The following is a 19,968-nucleotide window of genomic DNA, read 5'->3' as shown; positions in this document are numbered from 1 at the left end:
AAGTTTTGGGTTTTACTAGAAAGTTGCCTGGCCAAGGTTCCCAACCCTACAAATCTCTACAGTTTATATTCTTTCGAAATTCGGTTAAATGAAGGCCAGGAGAAAGGAGTATTCAGACTGGAAAAACATCCCGAGTAAAAACACCCTAAAATTTTGTGTTGCCAACCTAATTTTTCAATCTAACCATTCAAAGTATCGTCCAGTAATTTGATAAGGTTACGAATCACGAGTACAAATGTAGAATGAAACAGAAAGTTGTTAGCCATTCTTATATAGTTACATGTATAACCAGGTACGTGGTGCAGACTGCTAAAATTTGTGTGGTTTGAGGTCCGAGATAATTCGTTTTGCTGACATTAGGATATATAGGATGCAAGTATATAACAAGATAAACCGAAATGCTGTTACAAGAGGCATTACGATCAAAAGTAAAGCCAAAACAGTTGGAGAGACAAGCACATGCATAAGCAAACAGCAATACCCTACTACGCGAAGAGCACCAAATTTAGACATAGCACGTTTTATGGTCACACTTGCTTCATAGCAAATGGGGTTTTCAGTGCTCCAATCAGTTGGGGAATGGGACGACAGTGTTTTGTTTTGGTAAGGTTTCTTTTCTCCGGCCATGTCTCCTGTCTGGTAGGGTTCAGTTAGAAGGTTCTTTCTTTCTCATCATTGAATCCGATCCGATCCAATGGATTTGTGTGTACGTGGACTCTAAATCCGTTCATGTTTACCGTTAAATTTAGATGAGGTGTTGCTAAAAGCGCTTTCAAACCATCAAAAACGCTTTTAACAACCTTCCAGTGAATAAAATAAGTGTCATGCATGCCTCCAACTTGAGAGAGACATGGGTGTTAGAAACTTCTCTACGGCTTTCCTGCTTATATGCTAGAAAACCAAAGAGGTTAGATTCATTTGTGATCATCATTCACGACATAATGCTTGATCATCAAATTGGCAATCTTCTGTAAATAATTAATGTCCCTCAGTTTGACACAGTTTTAACTTCTGTAAATTTGTTGTATCCATAAGCTCCGTGCGAGCTTCTTTGCAGTAAGCCAGTAACAATGTAGTAAATATTACTCCTCTTTCATTTTTTACTGTGCTATCTGAATCTGCTTGGTAGTTGATATATACTTTACCCAGACAAGTTTCCTCATTCGAAGCAAGAAAAACGTATAACTTTTTCTGCCTTTTCTTGCATTCAAAACATTATGCAGTTATGAAGTATTCCAAATCCAAAGTTGTCATTTGCCAAGTTTAGTATTTGTTCGAAGATTAAAGGGGAATATGTGGAAAGGCCGAAAGGGCTTAGGTTAACTGTGGAATTTTCAGGCTTTATTTCTTGTCGCGCTGGCCGAGCTAGGGTCCTAACTACACAAACGTATACAATATTATTCTTTCTATATTTCAGTACATGAAGACCGAAGAAGAAAGGAATATTCAGACCAAAAGCTAGCCTTGAGTAGACTGTAGAGCACCATACTAATTCAATTTATCAGTTGTATATTGCCAAGTTAGTCTATGAAGAAAACTGTTTAAATATCGTTTATTTGTTCGATACAGTATAAAACGCTGGTCTCAAGTACAATGAGGCGGGAGTGCGGGACGGCAAAAAGAAAGAGAAAAATGCCAGCAATTCTTAGATCAATGTATAACAATCGATCCATGGAGCAAATTGCCAAAATTTATGTGTTTGGAGGTCCGACTTGATTGGTTTTGCCGACCTTGCAAGTTTACTAGAGAAACTGAAACACTGTTACGAGCTGTCTACAATTAAGGATGAAGCCAAGCATTTAAGAAAATAAGCACTTGCATAAGCAAACAGCAATAACAGACCTAGAGCACCAAATTTAGACATGGCACGTTTCATGTCACACTTGCCCTGCAGCAAATGTGACTTTCAGTGCTCCAATCAGTTGGGAATGGCCAATAGTGTTTTGTTCTGGTAAGGCTTCTTTTTCTTCGGCCATGTCGGTTCTGTGGTAGGGATTCAGTTAGAAGGCTCTTTCTTTCTCATCATCAAATCCAATCCAATCCGACCAAAACAAATAAATGGGTAGATATGGATTTGGATGGATTGTAATCTGTTCTTGTTTTCCCCTTAATTTGGTTAAAAAACGTTCAAACTTATGGGGGTCAATGGAGCGTAGATCATGTGTTGCTAAGTTCTTGTTTGGAATTGCTTCTAGAACCATCAAATGCTAAACGCACTTTCTAACAATCAAATACGCTTTTGGCAACCTTCCGAAAGAAGTTGGGCGATGCATGACTAGAGTAATTTTCATGCTTCCAACTTGAGAGAGATGTGGGTGGACGAATAAACCGAGACTTCTGCAGGGTTTTCTTGATTATATGCTTTAAATAGAAAATCAAGGAGGTTCTGATTTATATGATCATCCACTACATAATGCTCCAACAATACAATGAATCACAGTAAAAAGCCACAAATATGAAAATTCTGATTTTTGTCTCTTTTTGATGAATCATGACCACATTATATGATCATCCCCTACATACTGCTCCAACAATAAGCCACAAATATGAAAATTCTGATTTTTGTCTATTTTTTATGAATCCTGACTACATTAATCTTGAATCGCAAAATACCCTTTACAGGTGAAGTCAGTGACCTCTCAATATTGCCCCTGACCTTCACATCTTACAGCCTCCTCATTTCGCCAAGACCACTGTTCTATATGAAATTGCACGATGTCTTATACCATCTTCCACTGCATTTCAAAATCCTCCAACTCGTCCTAGATTAAAAAATAGTCGGTCATAACTGTCTGAACAAAGATTTAACTACTGCATAATGCTCAGATGCTCAATTACAAGGTATAAGACAGAATGCCAAGTAGTTTATTTTTTCACTTTGCAAACACCGTCTAGTACTTATTCATGGCATTTATAAAGATACAAGGGCCCCAATGCCTATCTTTATCATTTTGTTTAGAAGAAGTAGGTTCTAAATCTAGCCACAATATCCACTTGACTTAATCAACTGCAAACAATGCTAGCGAGATGATCTTCATTCAGATTTGGAAGGAGAAAAAGAAAAGAAAAAAAACGTATGCTTCTGAATCTGTTTCTATATCAAATTTAATAATTTACAGTAACGGTTTTAGTTCTTCTTCTGAACTCTGAAGGCAGATGACAAACGGAAAGTCTGCCGGCGAATCATGGCAAGGAAAATACATGAACCATGAAAGAACTGATGCATAGAAAAAGCTAAAAGCTACATAAATATACAAAAATTATTACAGTAGATAGATTTGGACAATAGCTTTCACAAAACCTGTGTTTATAACATTAAAACCAGTAAAATAAATAGGTATCATCAAGCTACAATTTTTTTTTTGTTAACAATTTAGAATGCTGTCGCAACTTCCAACTAGTCCTTGATCAAAGCAGAGGACTAACCTGTTACAAAGGGAGAATGCATCCTATGTACTTTTTCTTCTAAGATGGTGCAGAACACAAGGTGTCCCTTCGAACAAATCCAACACATAGCTCTCCAAATCATCTGCGGTGTACTTTATATATTTCCCGGCATGCCTTCCACTCTCTAGCTGATTCCCGAACCTCCCCATAAAGGACCGGTAAGCAGGAATCACCTTCTCTGATATAGATATCCGAAGCTCTTCGCGAAGCTGAGCATCGGGGACCTTCCAAGCTGTCTGGGTTCTATACAGGTCTTCAAAGTTGGCATTGAAATTCTTAAACCTCTCCTTCAAAGCCATCTTTGAAGCATTGCTTGTGCTGCCGCCAATTCCTTCATCTTTCAAACATGACAGGGCCTTGCTCCAAGCAGCTCTAAGATAACCAGTGGCATACTGGCGCACCTGGCCACGGCGTTTGCGAACCCAATTGTCTCCCAAGAGCTTTCTAAGCTCAGAATCTTTCACTTTCTGCACTATGTATTGAATGTTATTCATCATAAACACACATTGGAGTGCTCCATCCTCATAAACCTTAGATTTCTCCCCTAGATTGGACTCCAAATTATTTATCAACAGCAAAAGCCTACGTCCTATTGGAGACATACTTTCTATCCCCAAATCATCATTAGGCAAACTCTGTAACTCATCATCTCCGGTATCTAAAAGCAAATTCAGAGTTTCACTATAATCAACCAGCAATCTCACATAGTTCATGACATACCGCGAAATGGGATGAATCTCTCCACTCAGCATTGGTTTCTTACTGGCCTCACCCTGAACGGCATTCTCAAACTCAGCAAAGGTCCCTCTAGCCGCATCACCGAGTCCATCCAACACTCCCTTTGCCTCAGCAAGCACAAATTCATCACCCACCATCTGCTCCAAGTCCGGATACACATCTGCCAGCACATCATACATGTCCAGAATCCGAAACAGCTTCTCCGGCGACCTTTTCCCAATGGCAACAGCCTCTCCGAAATTCAACAGCTGCATAATGCACCCCTTGGTGGTCTCATTGAAACATATCTCCCTAGTCTCATCCGTTCCCTCGAAAATCTGATCGGAGAGTCTCCTCTCCCCGAATAATAAAACCCGAACCCCGATTTTCACAGCGTGTATCCACTTCTTCATTTTCTCGTCCAGCAATTTCCACTCGATTTTCTGAACCTCCTCAATGCTCAGCTTCTCAACTCCGAGAATCACCAGACACTCATCCAAAGCGTCTCGCCGGACACTACTGTACACCTGAACACACTCCTTCTCATAGCCGGAGCGAATCATACGGTAAGCGATCTCCTTCAATTCGACGACGGCATCCGGATGTATCAAATCAACGCACACGTCATCGCCTAAGCTGCCGCCACGCTCGTGGAACCTGCCGGCGTCGCGGTCCACCTCGCCGAAGCTCTCGAACTCCTCGGCGAAATCACCGTCGTGCGACGCGAACGACAGCGAGACCCGCCGGATCGAGCCGTAGAGGCGCTCGGAGTCGAGCGGGACGGTGTTCCGGATCAGAATGTGGCGGAACTCGTCCTCCAGCCTCGACATCGCGATTTGGATCGCGTTCTCGGCCCGGTCCGAAATCTCATGATCCGACCCGACCGACAACCCCTCCATGAGGCCGAGGATCTCGTCCACGGCCAACAAATACTCCGCCGACTCGTTCGGCGACTCCTCCCAAGGCACGGCGCTCCTCATCGCGTCGTGATTCGCCTCCCACCGGAAAATCACCTTCTCCGCGGCGTCGAATCGGTCGTCGTCCGCCTTCGATTCGTCGCTGATCATACTCGTCAAATTCGAGAGCCGGTTATCAAAGCTGGAGAAGATCAACAGCATATCCTCCCTCACCTCCTTCGGAGTGTTCCCCAGGCTCTTCACGATATGCTGCGCCGCCGCCAGCACCCGATCCTCGCCTCCACCACCGCCCGCGGCGGCCGGTATGCTCGTCGTCGTCGTCGTCATGAAAGGGCTCCTCCTAGGGTTTGGGAGGCAGGGAAAATAGAGATCAGAGAAGTAGAGAAAACAGAGTAGAATCAGGATTTGGAAGAAGCGGAATTGAGAGTTGCAGAGGCCATTAGGGCTTTTGCTCTTCTCCTTCTCTCTCTATCAGAGTCTGAGGGAACTGAAATGGAAGGAAGGGGAAATGACCGAAATGACCAAAAAAAACAGTCTGTTTGCTTTGGCCGGCAGCTTGGGGTTGGAGTTGGACAAGAAGGAAAGAAAGAATGATAGAGTGAGTTACGGGAACCCGAACTCCTTATCGTGCTTTTGAACTTAGAAGTCTGCGGGTGTGATCTGGTGCGGAGCTGTGCACTGATGTCACGTCCTTGACTGGTTTTGATTGCGTCCGATTGAATTTTTGAAATGACGTGGCGTGAATTTTGGTATTTTTATTGCGTTCACATTTTGACAGTGAATGTTTCTGTTGTTGGCTTGGATTGGACCAAAAGGAGAAGGGAAGATTTTTGCTATAAAAGAATAACTTTTGTTTTCTGTTTTTTCTCATTTATACATGTTTTCTCATTTTATATATGTCACCGCCACTATGAGGAAAAAGGTATAGATAGGGTCTTTTCTTTAGTCATGGGAAATAAGTAATGGAGTTAATTTAGTTGTCACGCGTTTTATGTACCCGGTCACACTTGTATATGACTTTAAGTTTGTAACAAAAGAAACTTAACAATATTACTTATGTGAGAATAAATTCTTAAAATAATATAGACTAACTTACTTATAATGGAGAAATTTATGAATCGAAGATGATTCTAGAGGGATTGATTCATAAACCCAACTAACCCTTTGGGTTCTAAACTCCGGATTGTTAAGAAACAAGTTTCTTTCGTGAAGCTAACAGTGTTGCAAATAGACTTGCACACCTAACTAGGTCATCCGCTTTGGATGTGTTATGGGTTGATGAAGCTCCTAATATTATTTAGGATGTTCTTTTAGAGGATAGGGCTGGCATTTTCAGCAGAGACAAACCAACCAACCAAGTCCGAGCCCAACCGGAAAAGTTGGTAGCCGACTATATCAGTAACCGAACTTTTGGTACGGTAGTACCAAACCGAGAGAGAGATATTGGTATGGTATTGGTATTGATTTTTAGATTTATACAGTATACAGTACTGAAGCATATATTGTATATATTATTTATTTATTTAAATATATTTTATATCTATCGATTTGAACCATTGATTATTAATAGTTTTATTTCATATTAAATTATAACCGTTTGATTTTAAACTTTCCAAACCCTAAAGGGGGTAGAATTCACAATTCAGATCGAGCCCTCTCTCTCATAATCAAACCCTATCCGCCTCTCGACCTCTCCTTCAGTCCTTTGAAGTTCCAAGTTCGAAATATCCAAGAATCGAACCTAGAGATTTCATATCAATTCATTCGATTCATGTCTTAGTGTCCTACGGCCAGTGAGTTTTCCCTTTGGTTAATTTTTGTTTCAATTTTAGCTAGAAGCGCGTGGATTCATTCGATTCATGTTCTAAATTGAGTAATCTCTAAGACTCTAATGCTTTTGCTGTTTTGCATTTTGCTACCGTTAATCTCAAGTGGAATCAGTCTCTGTTTCCGTTAATATCAAGTGGTATCTGTGAGTTCTGAACTTGTGATTTGTTGCTCTTTCTTTACAATATGTTCTGGGTTTTCATGGTTTCCATTATGTGCTTGGAGGAACAGGAGGACTGAGGACTAAGTTTGAGTGTTTGACTGTTTGAGACTTTGAGGGAGATGAAGGCAAAGTGACTGCACAATTGAAGGTATAATTCGTATTATGCATAATTGATAATTCTCTGTAGATTTGATTTGCAGCAATTGTGGTAGGTTTGATTTATGAGTAATAGACTAATAGATACATCTCATCTTGAGAATAAAGATAAATTTGAAACTGCTTCATTGACTGAATTTGCACAACTGCTAGCATTTTAAATCTTTTTACTGCAGAACTGCCAATATTTTTATTCCTTTCAAATAAACTGAATTTGCAAAAAGTTAGAAATTGTGAGTCTTTGAGGGAGGACAGCAAGCAAATTGAAAGTGAACGTGAGCTCTCTTATTCATTGACTGTTATATACAGAAACTGCCTAAAATGCTTCATTGACTGAATTTGCACAACTGCCAACATTTTTATTCTTTTCAGTTTTCATTGAATTACTGCCAACATATTTATTCTTTTCAACTAAAATGAATTTGCAGAAAGTTATAAACTGTGAGTCTTTGAGGGAGGACAACAAGCAAATATGAAAGTGAAGATGAGATGAACTTTGAGTCCTTCAACAGTTTGTTTTCAACTATTGTCCACTTAGTTATTGTAACATTTGTGTGAAGTGTGAACTATGAGTTATTGAATTAGAATTTGTATGAACTATGAAGTGATGATGAGATGAAACTGAAGTTGATGTATTGCTTTATTTGCTTATGGTTGAACTGAAGTGATGATGAGATGAAGTGTTGAACTTTTCTTATTTTTCATTTGCAGATTTGCTTATGGTTGGGCCTTTAAATTCATATGGTTATTGCAGTTTTTCATTTGCTGGACAGGTTTAGCCGTTTGGGCTTTTAAAATTTTAGTTGAGCCAGAGCTGAAATCTGGCCCAATCTTAAACTCGGTTGGAGGCCCAACCAACCGGCTATCTCAGTATACCGACTTTTTTAGCCAGTAATGGTAGCCCATTTTGTGTACCAACAATGTCTAGTACGGTAGATGGTATTGGGCTTGAAGGTTCGGTATCGAACTGAACCCAACCCTACTAGAGGATGGATGTAATTTCTCACGAGATTTAGGCTCTATGTCCCCCTCGTTGTACTATCTTACTACAAATAATAATAATATAGATGGGAGATACACTACTTCAACCTAATGGGTGACCTGACCCTGTCTTAAAAAAAAAAAAATTCTTATTTGTCTGACAACAAAAAAATTCTGATTTTAAAGTAGTACAGGCTCTTATTCTAATTTCTTTTTGTGTTAGTAAACGCATGGAAAAACATGTTTTGAAATTGATATCATTATTCTAATATTTTAAATAATTAAACGTGTCATATAGCTTACCAAAAAATCAAACTTTTGAAGAAATTCGTATTGGTACTTGTGAAACTATATTTCAAAACGTTAAAATTACCGTAAAAGTGACGAATGAGAAGGGTTTTCTTCTTCTGCAGAGCTTGAAAACCGTTCACGACATAGAATTCCATGCTTTTGTTGTTGAATCTTGAATCTTGAATGAGTCGGAAGGTTATACATTGGACTATCAGATAATACCACAGAATATGACTTCTGTGATTGTCAACTTCAACTCCTTTAGTTGACCCAATGGAAAATAAAAATACACAACCTTGTGTAGGGCATGGTTTGGAGCTATCTGCCGCACCTAACACGTTAAGTTACAAATTCTTAAATCCAGAATCCAAATCCAAATCCAAATCCCAATCCAAATCCAAATCCAAATCCATGGTGAAGTCTTTCGGAGTCATTCAAGTTGTTAGAGAAGGTTCAGTTAGGTGTGATTGGTTTAGCACATGCATAGAACACAGGGACATGAATTAGATTATGAACCATGTGTATTAGTCCTAATTTCAAATTCGATTTGCGCATCACGTTAGTTATAATCAAAGAAAAAGAATTAACCAATGAACTACCCCAAAAGATCTAAAGAAATCAGCACCTACAAGCTTGAGGTAGGACTTTCTAGCTTAATTGTCTCGATCCATCCATTAATTATGAGATAATATTATTAGTATTGTCATACCAATAAATTGGTCTCCATCTATCATAATTTTATAGTTTTAAGGACTCAGGTTCAATTGGTGCAGCCATGATTCCAGTTTCACACGGAACAGTGAGAGTGAAATTTGGAAAACAGAAGCATGAAGTCAAGGCTAAAAGTTTACACTATCAACTCTTCTAGAAGTGACAATTTGCTAAACTTTAGGCTAATATGAAAGCGAATAAAATGAAAAGAAAAATTAACAGAACTGCAGCAGCCACAACGCCTAGTGCAGATTGTGATCGAAGAATCAAAGAAAACGATGGCCAACATCCCAAAATGAATAAATTAAAACCTACTCATGGAAACTGAAGTTTAAGTCAAAGCGAAAGAGATGCATATGCTCACCAATAAGAACAAAAATTTAACAATGATTCTCTAGTTTCATATAAAAGAGAAAGGTCTCCTATCTGGGTAAGGTCACCTTAGAGTTAAGCTCCACCAAAAGGGAATTGCATCCGACAAAGCCTAACAAAAAATTTGCTCACCCGAATGGCATGGCATTCGAAAGTTCAATCAAACTAGTCAATTTTGACAACCTTTTAGATGACAGAGATTCCAATACATCAAACTTTAGCCAACCGCAAGAATTGATTCCGGGACCAACTCTCTCTCTCTCTCTCTGTTAACTGTAAGTTGCAACAACACATGGATATATTAACAATATTTGTGTCGAAAAGTGATGAATCATATAAGCACTGAAGATATCATTTAGTACAACCGGACCAATTACTGCTACTGCATCAATTTTTCTTCATGGAAGGCATCTTCAGCCCTTCAATCAGAAATATTCCATGCAAGCTGGGACACGCAACAAATTTGCCACTTACTGCTGCCGCATCAATTTTTCTTCATGAAAGGAGCCATAGAGGTCAGTCTGCATCACATAATCCAGAGTTACAAGCTGTTATAAGAATACACAAAGAAAAACACCACTTAGTCTAAGGTGGTGCTTCCCTAAAAGCTTTATCCAGTACTGTTTTTCAAGATAACAAATATGGCAGCAATGACTGCATGATATTAACAGCTAGAAGGAAACCTAATGAGCCTAATCTGACATGCATTTGTGGTTCACTACAGTGTTCCGTGTTCTGTTATATGCTTTCACAGAATCCTTCCACAAGGTGTAAAGTTAAAAAGTCTACAAACTTCAAATTAAAGCATCTTATTAATGGTTTGAGGAAGAAAAAACAAGTGGCGAAAACTCCCTTTCTTCTCACTTCATTTAGTGACCTCTCATCTTGCCAACACTATTTCCACAACCATGATAACTTTTTTCAATTGCTTTACGCTTTTCACCACTGCCTCAAAGCACCATATGGTGCCTAAACCCACTTATTTCTGTCCTACTTCCCCAATTTTATTTTGATACTGTAGCTCTATAAAGTTAGTTCTGGCACATATATGATTGAGGCATTTCCAGATCAGAACAATAAACAAATCAGGCGTTTTCTGAAACTGAATGTAAATAAATTTATCCTTTTTTGTGTTTACAGCACTCTGAGATTTGCTATCGCAGTCAACATGGTCTTAACCAACAAAAACAAAAACCAGATGAAGGAACTTCTCTCCTTGTGCACTCAGGAGATTGCTACATCTTTAACTTTTAGAAGTAAAAACCACATGCCGGTCTTGCTTCATTTTGGAGAGGAACTCTTAAATTTTTTAATGTTTTAAAATCCATGATCCCTCTCTGAAGTTTGGGGTAAGTAAAAGCATCCAAGGTCAGGACAATAAATTGGACTCGAAATATACTACACAAAGAGACAAATTCATACTTAATCTGGCCAGAGTCATCAAAAATGTATACACGAGAAATATTTGGACCAAGCCATACCATTCTATCCGCTGCTCATGGGTTATCTACAATGCATTAGCATCTTGAGATAAATGATCATTTGATGCTTCACCCTGAGAAGGAAACAAAATCCAGACTCATATTACCTAAAAGCAAAGGAAACTTGATTGCATCTTGTACCACATAAGATGAAATGGAAAGGGAAACTGAAAAAATAAGGTTTTACCACGTTAGAAAACTGATCTCTAATGCAGTACATGGAATTCAGCATGGTTTCTAGAGTATCATTAGCCAATTCAAACTTCACTTCTGTTTCTTTAACATGAGACTGAGAATCATTTAGGAGCTGCACAAAGAGAAAGTACAATTACTAGCCAAATAAACTTGACACCTCCACCACTTTGAGAATCCTATGCACTACACATTTCCACATATTACAAACCATATCAGTACCTTCAAGTTGATAACAGCAACAGGCTCAGCAAACTCTGCCTCCTGATTCGCCATGTCCCATGTCATCGTCTTCAACCGCGGCAAAGCACCCTACTTTTTTTTTTTTATCAACATTTCCAAACAAAAATATTACAGTCTAGACACTCCAACACATTAAATCACTTAGCTTAGATACACAAATGTAGGGCAACCAAAATGTGTATTACCTGGTCCTTGAGTGCATCTTCCCGCCATTCTCTTTGAAACTTCTGCAGCAAAAGCGTCAACAGCCTCTGTAATTCCGGCAACACCTCATCGGGAAACAGCTTCTGAATCTCATCCCTCGTCACATTTTCGTACACGCATCTCCGAATCAAAATCCGAAGACACACCAAAAGCTGGAACAAGTAAGAACCCAAAATTCAGCAGCATATTCCCAAATTTCAAACACCGTTAAATTCACAAAAGATTCAAACTTTTGAACACAGTGAGAGTCGGATGAGAGAAGCTGTACCGGGTCGAGGTCCGATTCGTTTTGAAGCTGGAGCATATCTTGGATTATGTCCCGATCGGCCCGGTCCAGACCGGTCTTTCGGGTCCTCCAAAGGGTTTGAAGAATGTACTCCACCGAGTCCTTGGAATTTGACCGGACCAGTAGCGGTAAATGACCCCATAAAGTCTGTTCCATGCTCCAAAACCCCACCGCCTCTTTGGCGGGTGACTGATTTAGGGGTTTAGGGATTTGCCTCCCATTTGAAACTACGTTGAATCAAGTCGTTTCAATTGAATCAAATTGCAATTTGGCCCCTGTAAGCTTCCTAAGTAACGGACTAACCGCTAACGGTTGAAATTAGGCACCATAACCCAATGTTAATCTCCAATGAAGTAAATAAATAAATAATAATAATAATAACCAGTTGAAATACTCTACAGTTTCACTTGAAAACCCTTGTGTTGATCATTATGGCTGGAAGATTCAAAGGCAAAGGGATTTCTGATCACTAGAAAATTAATACGATCACTGAGCTTAAATTGCTTCACATGTTTATTACTAGCTTAAGGAAACTAAGGCTTTCATAATTTTCATCAAGCATAGTGGATTTTGCTTCAATTAATTGTGTTGATCATGAACTATTCGAATTTATTGTAGCTTTCAAATAGTACTCAATACTATATTCAGGGTATCATGATGAAGTGGACATCGGGTTTTTGGGAAGCTCTATACTTTACAGACTAATATTTGCATAAGAGGAAATGCATGGCTATGAAAAAATTATTGGAAGAGAGATGAAGTTTCCTTTGTGGTTTGATCCCACCCAAGATTTTCATCACTATGCTACATTATGGAGTCCTAAGGAAATTATGTAAGTTTATTTATGTATTTAGGGAAAAAAAAATACAAACAGTACTTCAATTATGGCCCATTCTAAATTTGCATACCCAACTTTCCGAAACTATCACAATGGTACCCAAAATAGCTAGCCCGACCCAATATACGTACCCGCTGTCGATGACGGGGTTAACCCGTATGCCACGTGGCATATTTGATGGGTATTTGTGTCATTTACTTACCCAGCCCCATTCTTTAGTCCATTTTCTTTCTCCCTCTCTCTCTTTGCCTCTTTCGTCTCTCTCTCTCTCTCTCTCTCTCTCTCTCGTCCCCATTCAAATCCAGCAACCCAGAAACAATCAACAATGGTGGAGCAAACATGCCATCAACAATGGTGGAGTCCACCCATTAACGATGGTGAAATAGTGAATTAATAGCAAAAATCATTTTCTGACACCCAAGAGAAGTAGCAATCAGCAATGGTGGAGTCTAGGCTCCAACGAAGCCGATTGACAGACCTCGACAACCTCTTTTCTGTTTTCCTCTATTTTTCTCACAATCACTTTCTTCACACTTAATCAGATTTTGTGTTCTGCTCCTGTTTTCGCCGTTGCGTGTAAAAGAAGGAATTGCAAGAAGAAATATGGGGAAGGTAGTGTTTATTAGCTCTGAGATTGTTTGAATTGGGGCTGATCGTTTTTGGGTCGGTTGATTTTAGGGGAGAAATGAAGTGGGTTGTGGGAAATTTTGGGTTTTGATTAGCTTAAAAGGTGGAAGCTTGGGTGGTGCCGATTTTGGCCTCAATTGCGAACACCAGAAGATCCTGAAGCTATAGATTCAAGTGAGAAAAACCATTAAAGATGAGAAGATTGCTTCGATGCTCAAGGCACAAGACCAGAAGAAGACTGAAGACGCAATCGAGTAGGTTATCCAATGGCTAAACGACGCTGCTCCTGACATGGGTATGGCCGTATGTGTGGTGGCATGGAGGAAGGTGTTCCTCCAACTGATGGCAGTGGTGCTCAAGGTTTGAGAGCTGAGCATAGGGACCCAAAAGAGAGAGGATAGGTCTGGTGAAATCACCAGAAGAAGAAAAATTGAGAGAGGAAAGAAAAAAATATTAAAAAAAGTCTAAGTGAATGAAGTGACCAAAATATCCCTTAAGAAATGCCACCTGGCATGCCGCTTAACGCCATCATGGACGGCAGGTACGAATATTGGGCCGGGTTGGGAATTCCAGGTACCATTGTCATAGTTTCGAAAAGTTGGGTATGAAAATTTAGAATGGGCCATAATTGGAGTACTGTTTGTATTTTTTTCCCATGTATTTATTTATTTTGTGATCATAGTTTAAGCTTTATTTGTTAATTTCAGAAGACCAAAATGATCGGTCTATCAAGGACATAACACATTTTGTCTAGTGCCCTGCAAATCATGAAGTTCCCTTTTCCCTGCTTAAAAGTGTTTATCTCCTCTAGCAAGAGTCATCGATGATAATAACTTAGCTGGTAATCATAGACTTTGCGTTTCGATCATTTTCAGAAGCTTTTCATCTTTTCAATCCTTAGATAGCTCTCATGCATCCTTTTTTTCCTTATTGATGATTCTTCAATATATGGGGAGTAAAAACATAATGGGAATCACACATAGTCATCAATTCAGTATTTCACCATTCTTTCTCTCTTCTTTTAGGCTGGGAATCACCAACCTAGTTGTCATTGTTATGACTTATAAGTTTATGAACAAGTTGTACTTTTGTCGTAGACACCTTTTTATCTTTTTGCTTTCATGAAAATATGACTATGGAGCATGGTGAATTTCACTTATCATAGAAATATGGATTAATTTCAGTTTACTGTGGTTTGGGGGTAACATCATGTCAGTCCCTGCTCTTTCAATTTGATCAGCAACACCCCTATGCTTTCAATTTCAATCAGCCGTGTCCAAATTTTATTGTTCCGTCCAAATTTTACTTTGTCAATCCAGTCAAAGTTAACGTTCAAATTAGACGGAACAGTAAAATTTGGGCACGGCTGATTGAAATTGAAAGCACAGAGATGTTGCTGATCAAATTGAAAGAGCAGAGACTAACATGATGTTACCCCCAACCACAGGGTACTAAACTGAAATTAATCCATATTGATAATTGATAGGGCATGATGAATCTCACTTAACGTAAAAATAATTTAGCTGAATGCTATATCAAACCCTCAAATTGATAATTGATAGGGTACGTGAAAAAGCTTACATCCCGAAAATCCTTTCAGTTGTATGATTCAAACTTGTTTTCTGCACCTTTGCTCTTTTTAGATTTAACATTCGCACCAAATTTTCAAATGTCCTTTATGTTCTATCATTAATGAAAATTTTGGTGGTGTTATGAGATTTTACTAAATTTTTACTGAATTTGTTGTTTCTTAGATGACATGTGGAGCCAAAATATTGTTCTCTTACTTGACTTATATGGTATGGAACAAGATCTGTTATGCAGAAAGTATTAGAGGGAGCTCAAATGGAATTGACGCTTCTAAAGTTTCGTCGGAGCTAAAATCAAATGAACAAGTTGTGGATGAAAGTCTGCTGAAAGATAGCAAGATGAATGTGACTGAGGTATAGATAGATGGTTCAATGCAGAAGTCAGGAATGGAATCGGAGGTGTCTGTACTAAAGTTAGCTTCAGATGTCATTATGATTTTAAATCTAATAAAGAGATCTCAGCTCAGGATAACAATAAGTTTTTTTTTTTTAATCAAATAGGGGATCATGCGATATTAGCTCCTCAAAAGCAGACGATGTAAGGAGCAAGTCCCACCCTTAATCCTGAAGGAGAAGGGTCTGCCACACTCTAGGAACCCACCACCGTCCCCTATTCTTACTTGATTAATAAAAAAGAAAAAATACAAAGAGGGGGGGGGGGGGGGACATAAACCTTATCCCGGAATACAAGGGAAACAAATAAAGCATATATAACTCCAATCAATCATTACGCTGATAATGAAAGTTCATATCATCCCTAAGCAAGAAAGCAGATAGAGTAGATGGTGCGGTTACTTGCCAAACTAATGCAGTGGATGCCAAACCCATGTTTGTTAACCTATCAGCAACAATATTCCCTTCGCGGGTAAGTTAAACTAGAGTTTATTAGTTATTGTAACCAAGATCCTTATGCTTATTTTTAACTTCAATTTGTTTCCTTTTTCTTGAACTTCTTTGAATCTCATTGTGGTTACTTAATGCAAAACCTCATTGTGAAGGAACACAAGATCTGGTAGTTGTCAAAGGTTCTGATCGTATTATTGCTGTTCAATCTACGTTTCCACAAGAAGTAAACAAACTCCCAAGTGTTGTGAAACCAGTTAAGCCTATTTCATTGATTCTAAGTTCAACTCCTATTAAGAGCTGAGGCACTGTAATAGAGCCTTAAGAAGCTCATAAGGCTAAGGCATTGGTGCTTACAATAGAAGATTTGATTTTGAATTAGGTTCCAGCACGAAAGAAGATTATGATGAGGATGAGAGATCTGAAGATCAGTCAGTAGATGACGCTTCATCTGAGCTTCAGGATAACTTGAATGACATCAGGAAGCAAATGAGGAGGAAGACTATTGCCCCTTGAGAATGAGACATTGTTTTGTGTCTATGTAGCATGCCTAGAATTGACATTTTGAAATTTGTCAATAGGCACGTCCGGTTAGAACACCAACTTTTGTAATATGTATAAACTTCATAACATCTTTAGTTGACGTTTTAATATGCATGATTGTTACTATATTACGTATAAATTTAGGTAAATTAGTGGATCTAATACCTAGTTTTACTAAACAAGAAGATTCAACAACAACAATATAAATGTCAGAAAGTCAGCTTGCGACGAAGATTTTCATTCGACCAAGATAACACCACACCGTTTATTGAACTGAAAATTTGAAAGTGAGCTTGCTTGATTTTCATTTCATGATCGATCGCTTGGATGATGGATGATTTTGAAAAGGGGGGTCTTGATTTGCAAATCAAATGCTGACACAAATCACTCGAAACTATTATGAGAATGGTAACAATCTTGTAGAGGAAATATTTAACTTAAAAAATGTTTACGGAAACTTGGAGTGTAATTCGACATTTTTAATTTTAAAATTGTTTTTCTTCATATGACTGCCATTTTTTAATTAATTTTTATTGAAATTGGTTAAAATCTCATCCTATATCATTAGTCCGACTTAAACCCAATCTCAACTGAGGGGTGAAGCCAAAAGAGGAAACTAGGGAGAAATATGTAATTTCCTTGCTTCACACACCTCTCAATGCAAAATTGCCTTCCCTTGTATTAAAAAATAAAAAATTGCCTTCTCTTATTACTCTACATCTTTTCTGTTCTTCTCCCCAATTCGTTCATTCATTTTCAATACTAGCGTGAATGGGTTCATTTTCTCATTTATCAATGGGTTTCCATAAAACCACCAGATACACAATCATCCAATCCCAGGATGGGGTTTAGTAAGCCCTTTAAGAGCTTTGTTATCCAAACGTGCCCAAATTAAAAACTGCAGTTCCTTTAAAACCATTCACCAAAATCAAATCGAAGTTGCCCGAACCGGACCTCTCTCTCCCTCACTCCTCTTCCCAATCGTCTCGTACATTTTTGGTTTGGGTCGTCGCTTTTAGAGAAGCAATGGAGGACAATGCAAATGAAATGAAGGTATATAATCTTAACGCCATTTCTATGTGGATTGGATTGTTGATTTAGGGGTTTAGGGTTCAGGAGTTTTCAATTTACAGTATTCAATTTTCAAGATTTATTGGCAGATCTTGTCGCTGGAGGGATAGACGCTGTCTTGAATTTTCCTCCATTCCAGCAACAATTGGGGTATCTATTACTTTTTTTTTCCTTACATTTTTTTATATTTTGATTCTGCGTAAAGTTGCTGTAGTGTATGATTGTGTTCTATACAGATCTTTCCAAACTTCTAAGACTGTTGTAGACATTCCACCTCCGGCCATAATAGCAGTTCTCTTTTCGGACAAGTCCACTCCTATTTCCATACTAGATCAGTTCCCGGATCTTGTGGATTTCCAGGGAAGTACGATGGTGGAACTATGTTTCTTGAAGTGCATTGATGACTTCAAGTATGGCTTGAAAAATCAAACCGCGAAAGCTAAAGAATTGAGCATTAAATGGTTGAAGGATTTGATTAAGAAAACACTGAAGGTATTCTGTTTCTTCTAAAAGATGTGTTAGGTTCTTTAGTATAAGGTCTTTTCCAAAGGTGGTATTTGTAAAATCCCAAACTTTTTCTTCACTTTATGAATTTAGGATGTGATAGTATTACTGTATCCTCTACCGTTTGCTTCACTTTCCGTTCTTTGATATTCATATGGTGTCGCTTCATCTAGGATAGTTTCTGTTCTTTAATTTTATCATTCTTGAATTGAAGTTTTGAAATGGATGTTGCTACTAATAGTTTTGTTGTGTACTTAATGTGTCTTGATTTAAGCATGTGGTGTCTCTTTTTATAAACTGTTGTTTGGTTATCTTTGCAGGGGTTGGTTGAAGACATGCATATTTTTTGTGCTGAGTTTTTCAAGAGTCACTGTCATGTGATGCTTCTTTGCTGCCTTGCGGGTGCAGTTCTAATCCGTTTTTACCGAATGGTGAGTTTGAAAATCCGTTTTTTACCTCATTGAGCCTACATTAAGTTTTTTCTTTCATCACCCTAAAATCACTAACCCTTAATTTTAGTATAGTTACATCCTTACCATTTGTTCTAAAGACTTAGTGAAGCTAATTTTGAGACTTTGCAAAGGCAGAAGGCGTCAAATTGAGAAGAGGTGAAAGCCCAAGTGTGGGGGTAGACTTGTCCATGAAAAATATGTATGTACATGCCGTGAAAAAAAAAAGATTGTTGAAAAAAAAAATGATGTATACGGCTAAAAAGAAAAAGAAAAAATATTTATGTTTATGGATTTTAGTCCCTTATACTTTGTTGATTTGAAATTTGTTTTGAAGTGAAGGTCCATCATTGATGAATTTGATATTTGTCCAATTCACGCTTGTTCAAGAGTAGGTTAGAATAAAGCATGGACCCAACATGATGACATTAGGCCTTTTATGAAGCCTCAATGGATGTAAGATGTCGTTCATCTATTTACATCATCAAGTGCTCTACTCTGTTTTTAGGATACTTTGTTATTTCTTTATCCCTTCGTTTCTTTTAAACCTTAAGCCTTGGTCCCATTACAACCCTTTTATAAGACTTTTCTAATCCTTAAGATTGGATAACCTTTTATCTGTGGAGATGAGTTTATAATTGTTGAACTTATGGCTTGAGTTCATTTGTGCATGTGATTGATATCTTTCATGAGATATTTTGAAAAAAAAAAAAAAATTATATATATATATGTGTGTGTGTGTGCGCTTTTCTTTTCTTATATGTGAGCTTTTTGCTTAATATATATATATATATATATATATATATATATATCATCTCTCACATATACTTGAGTGAATAAGAAATTTTTAAGCACTAGCCTTGAATTATGAGAGAAGAAAGAGTGTATATCCATTTTGAGTTGAATCATTACTTGTATATGCATGCTAAGCTCCAACCACTCACCATTGTTGCTCCCAAGTCGTACATGTTTATATGTTGTATATATCTTTTATTTAACTCTAAAAAAATATGTGACAAAGTCTTAGTGGAGTGCTATTCTTGGTGACATGTAAGACAGTAAATATGAGATTTTTTAGACAATATGTTGAAGGGCATTAGAGTCAAATTGTTGTACATGTTTTTGAGTCTTTATATTTTCGTTGGAGTCTTGTGTTGTGTTTTCGTTTTAGGTTTTCTACACTTAGTTATTTTTGTGTGTTTTGATTTGTTTAGTTAGTTTTTGTTTTCTTTGTTTTGATATTGCTAAGGGTGGGCGAATTTGATGAGAACAATATTTGCTATGTTTTTGATGTTATTCTCTTACATTTTACTTAGCTATTCTTTTAACATTATCATTTCTGACTTAGTTTTTGTTTTTAGGTACTTTTGAGTCTAAAAAGGTAGGCAAGGAGGAAATAGCTCGGAAAAAATGATGAGAAATGGCAAAAATGCAGAGTACTTATTGGACTAGGGGTCCTGGTGATACTAGGATACCTAAGTGGGTTAGGAGAGGATAAAGAATAATCATGAAGCTT

General features: G+C 38.0%; 2 protein-coding genes across 5 annotated transcripts; both read right to left on the bottom strand.

Moving 5' to 3' along the window:
* Positions 1–2,445: 2,445 nt before the first annotated feature.
* LOC112178929 (exocyst complex component EXO70B1) lies at positions 2,446–13,101 on the bottom strand. 4 transcript variants are annotated; one of them, XM_024317203.2, is made up of 2 exons: positions 3,427–5,680; positions 2,446–2,762 (listed from the first exon to the last, which is right to left on the bottom strand). In XM_024317203.2, the coding sequence occupies exon 1, from the start codon at positions 5,406–5,408 to the stop codon at positions 3,450–3,452; it is 1,959 nt and encodes a 652-aa protein (XP_024172971.1). In that variant the 5' UTR covers positions 5,409–5,680; the 3' UTR covers positions 2,446–2,762; positions 3,427–3,449. The 4 variants fall into 4 exon arrangements, with proteins under 4 accessions (XP_024172971.1, XP_024172972.1, XP_024172973.1 ...); XM_024317204.2 differs by having other exon boundaries at positions 2,446–2,698; XM_024317205.2 differs by having other exon boundaries at positions 2,446–2,693.
* LOC112178931 lies at positions 9,882–12,237 on the bottom strand. Its single transcript, XM_024317209.2, has 6 exons — positions 11,971–12,237; positions 11,684–11,854; positions 11,478–11,567; positions 11,251–11,370; positions 11,064–11,137; positions 9,882–10,103 (listed from the first exon to the last, which is right to left on the bottom strand). The coding sequence occupies exons 1-5, from the start codon at positions 12,142–12,144 to the stop codon at positions 11,090–11,092; spliced, it is 603 nt and encodes a 200-aa protein (XP_024172977.1). The 5' UTR covers positions 12,145–12,237; the 3' UTR covers positions 9,882–10,103; positions 11,064–11,089.
* Positions 13,102–19,968: the final 6,867 nt, after the last annotated feature.

Source organism: Rosa chinensis, chromosome 7 (genome assembly GCF_002994745.2).
Source record: "Rosa chinensis cultivar Old Blush chromosome 7, RchiOBHm-V2, whole genome shotgun sequence".
Taxonomy (NCBI): Eukaryota; Viridiplantae; Streptophyta; class Magnoliopsida; order Rosales; family Rosaceae; genus Rosa; species Rosa chinensis.
Note: the sequence above shows the minus strand (reverse complement) of the source record. Positions and strands in the feature narration are given on the sequence as shown.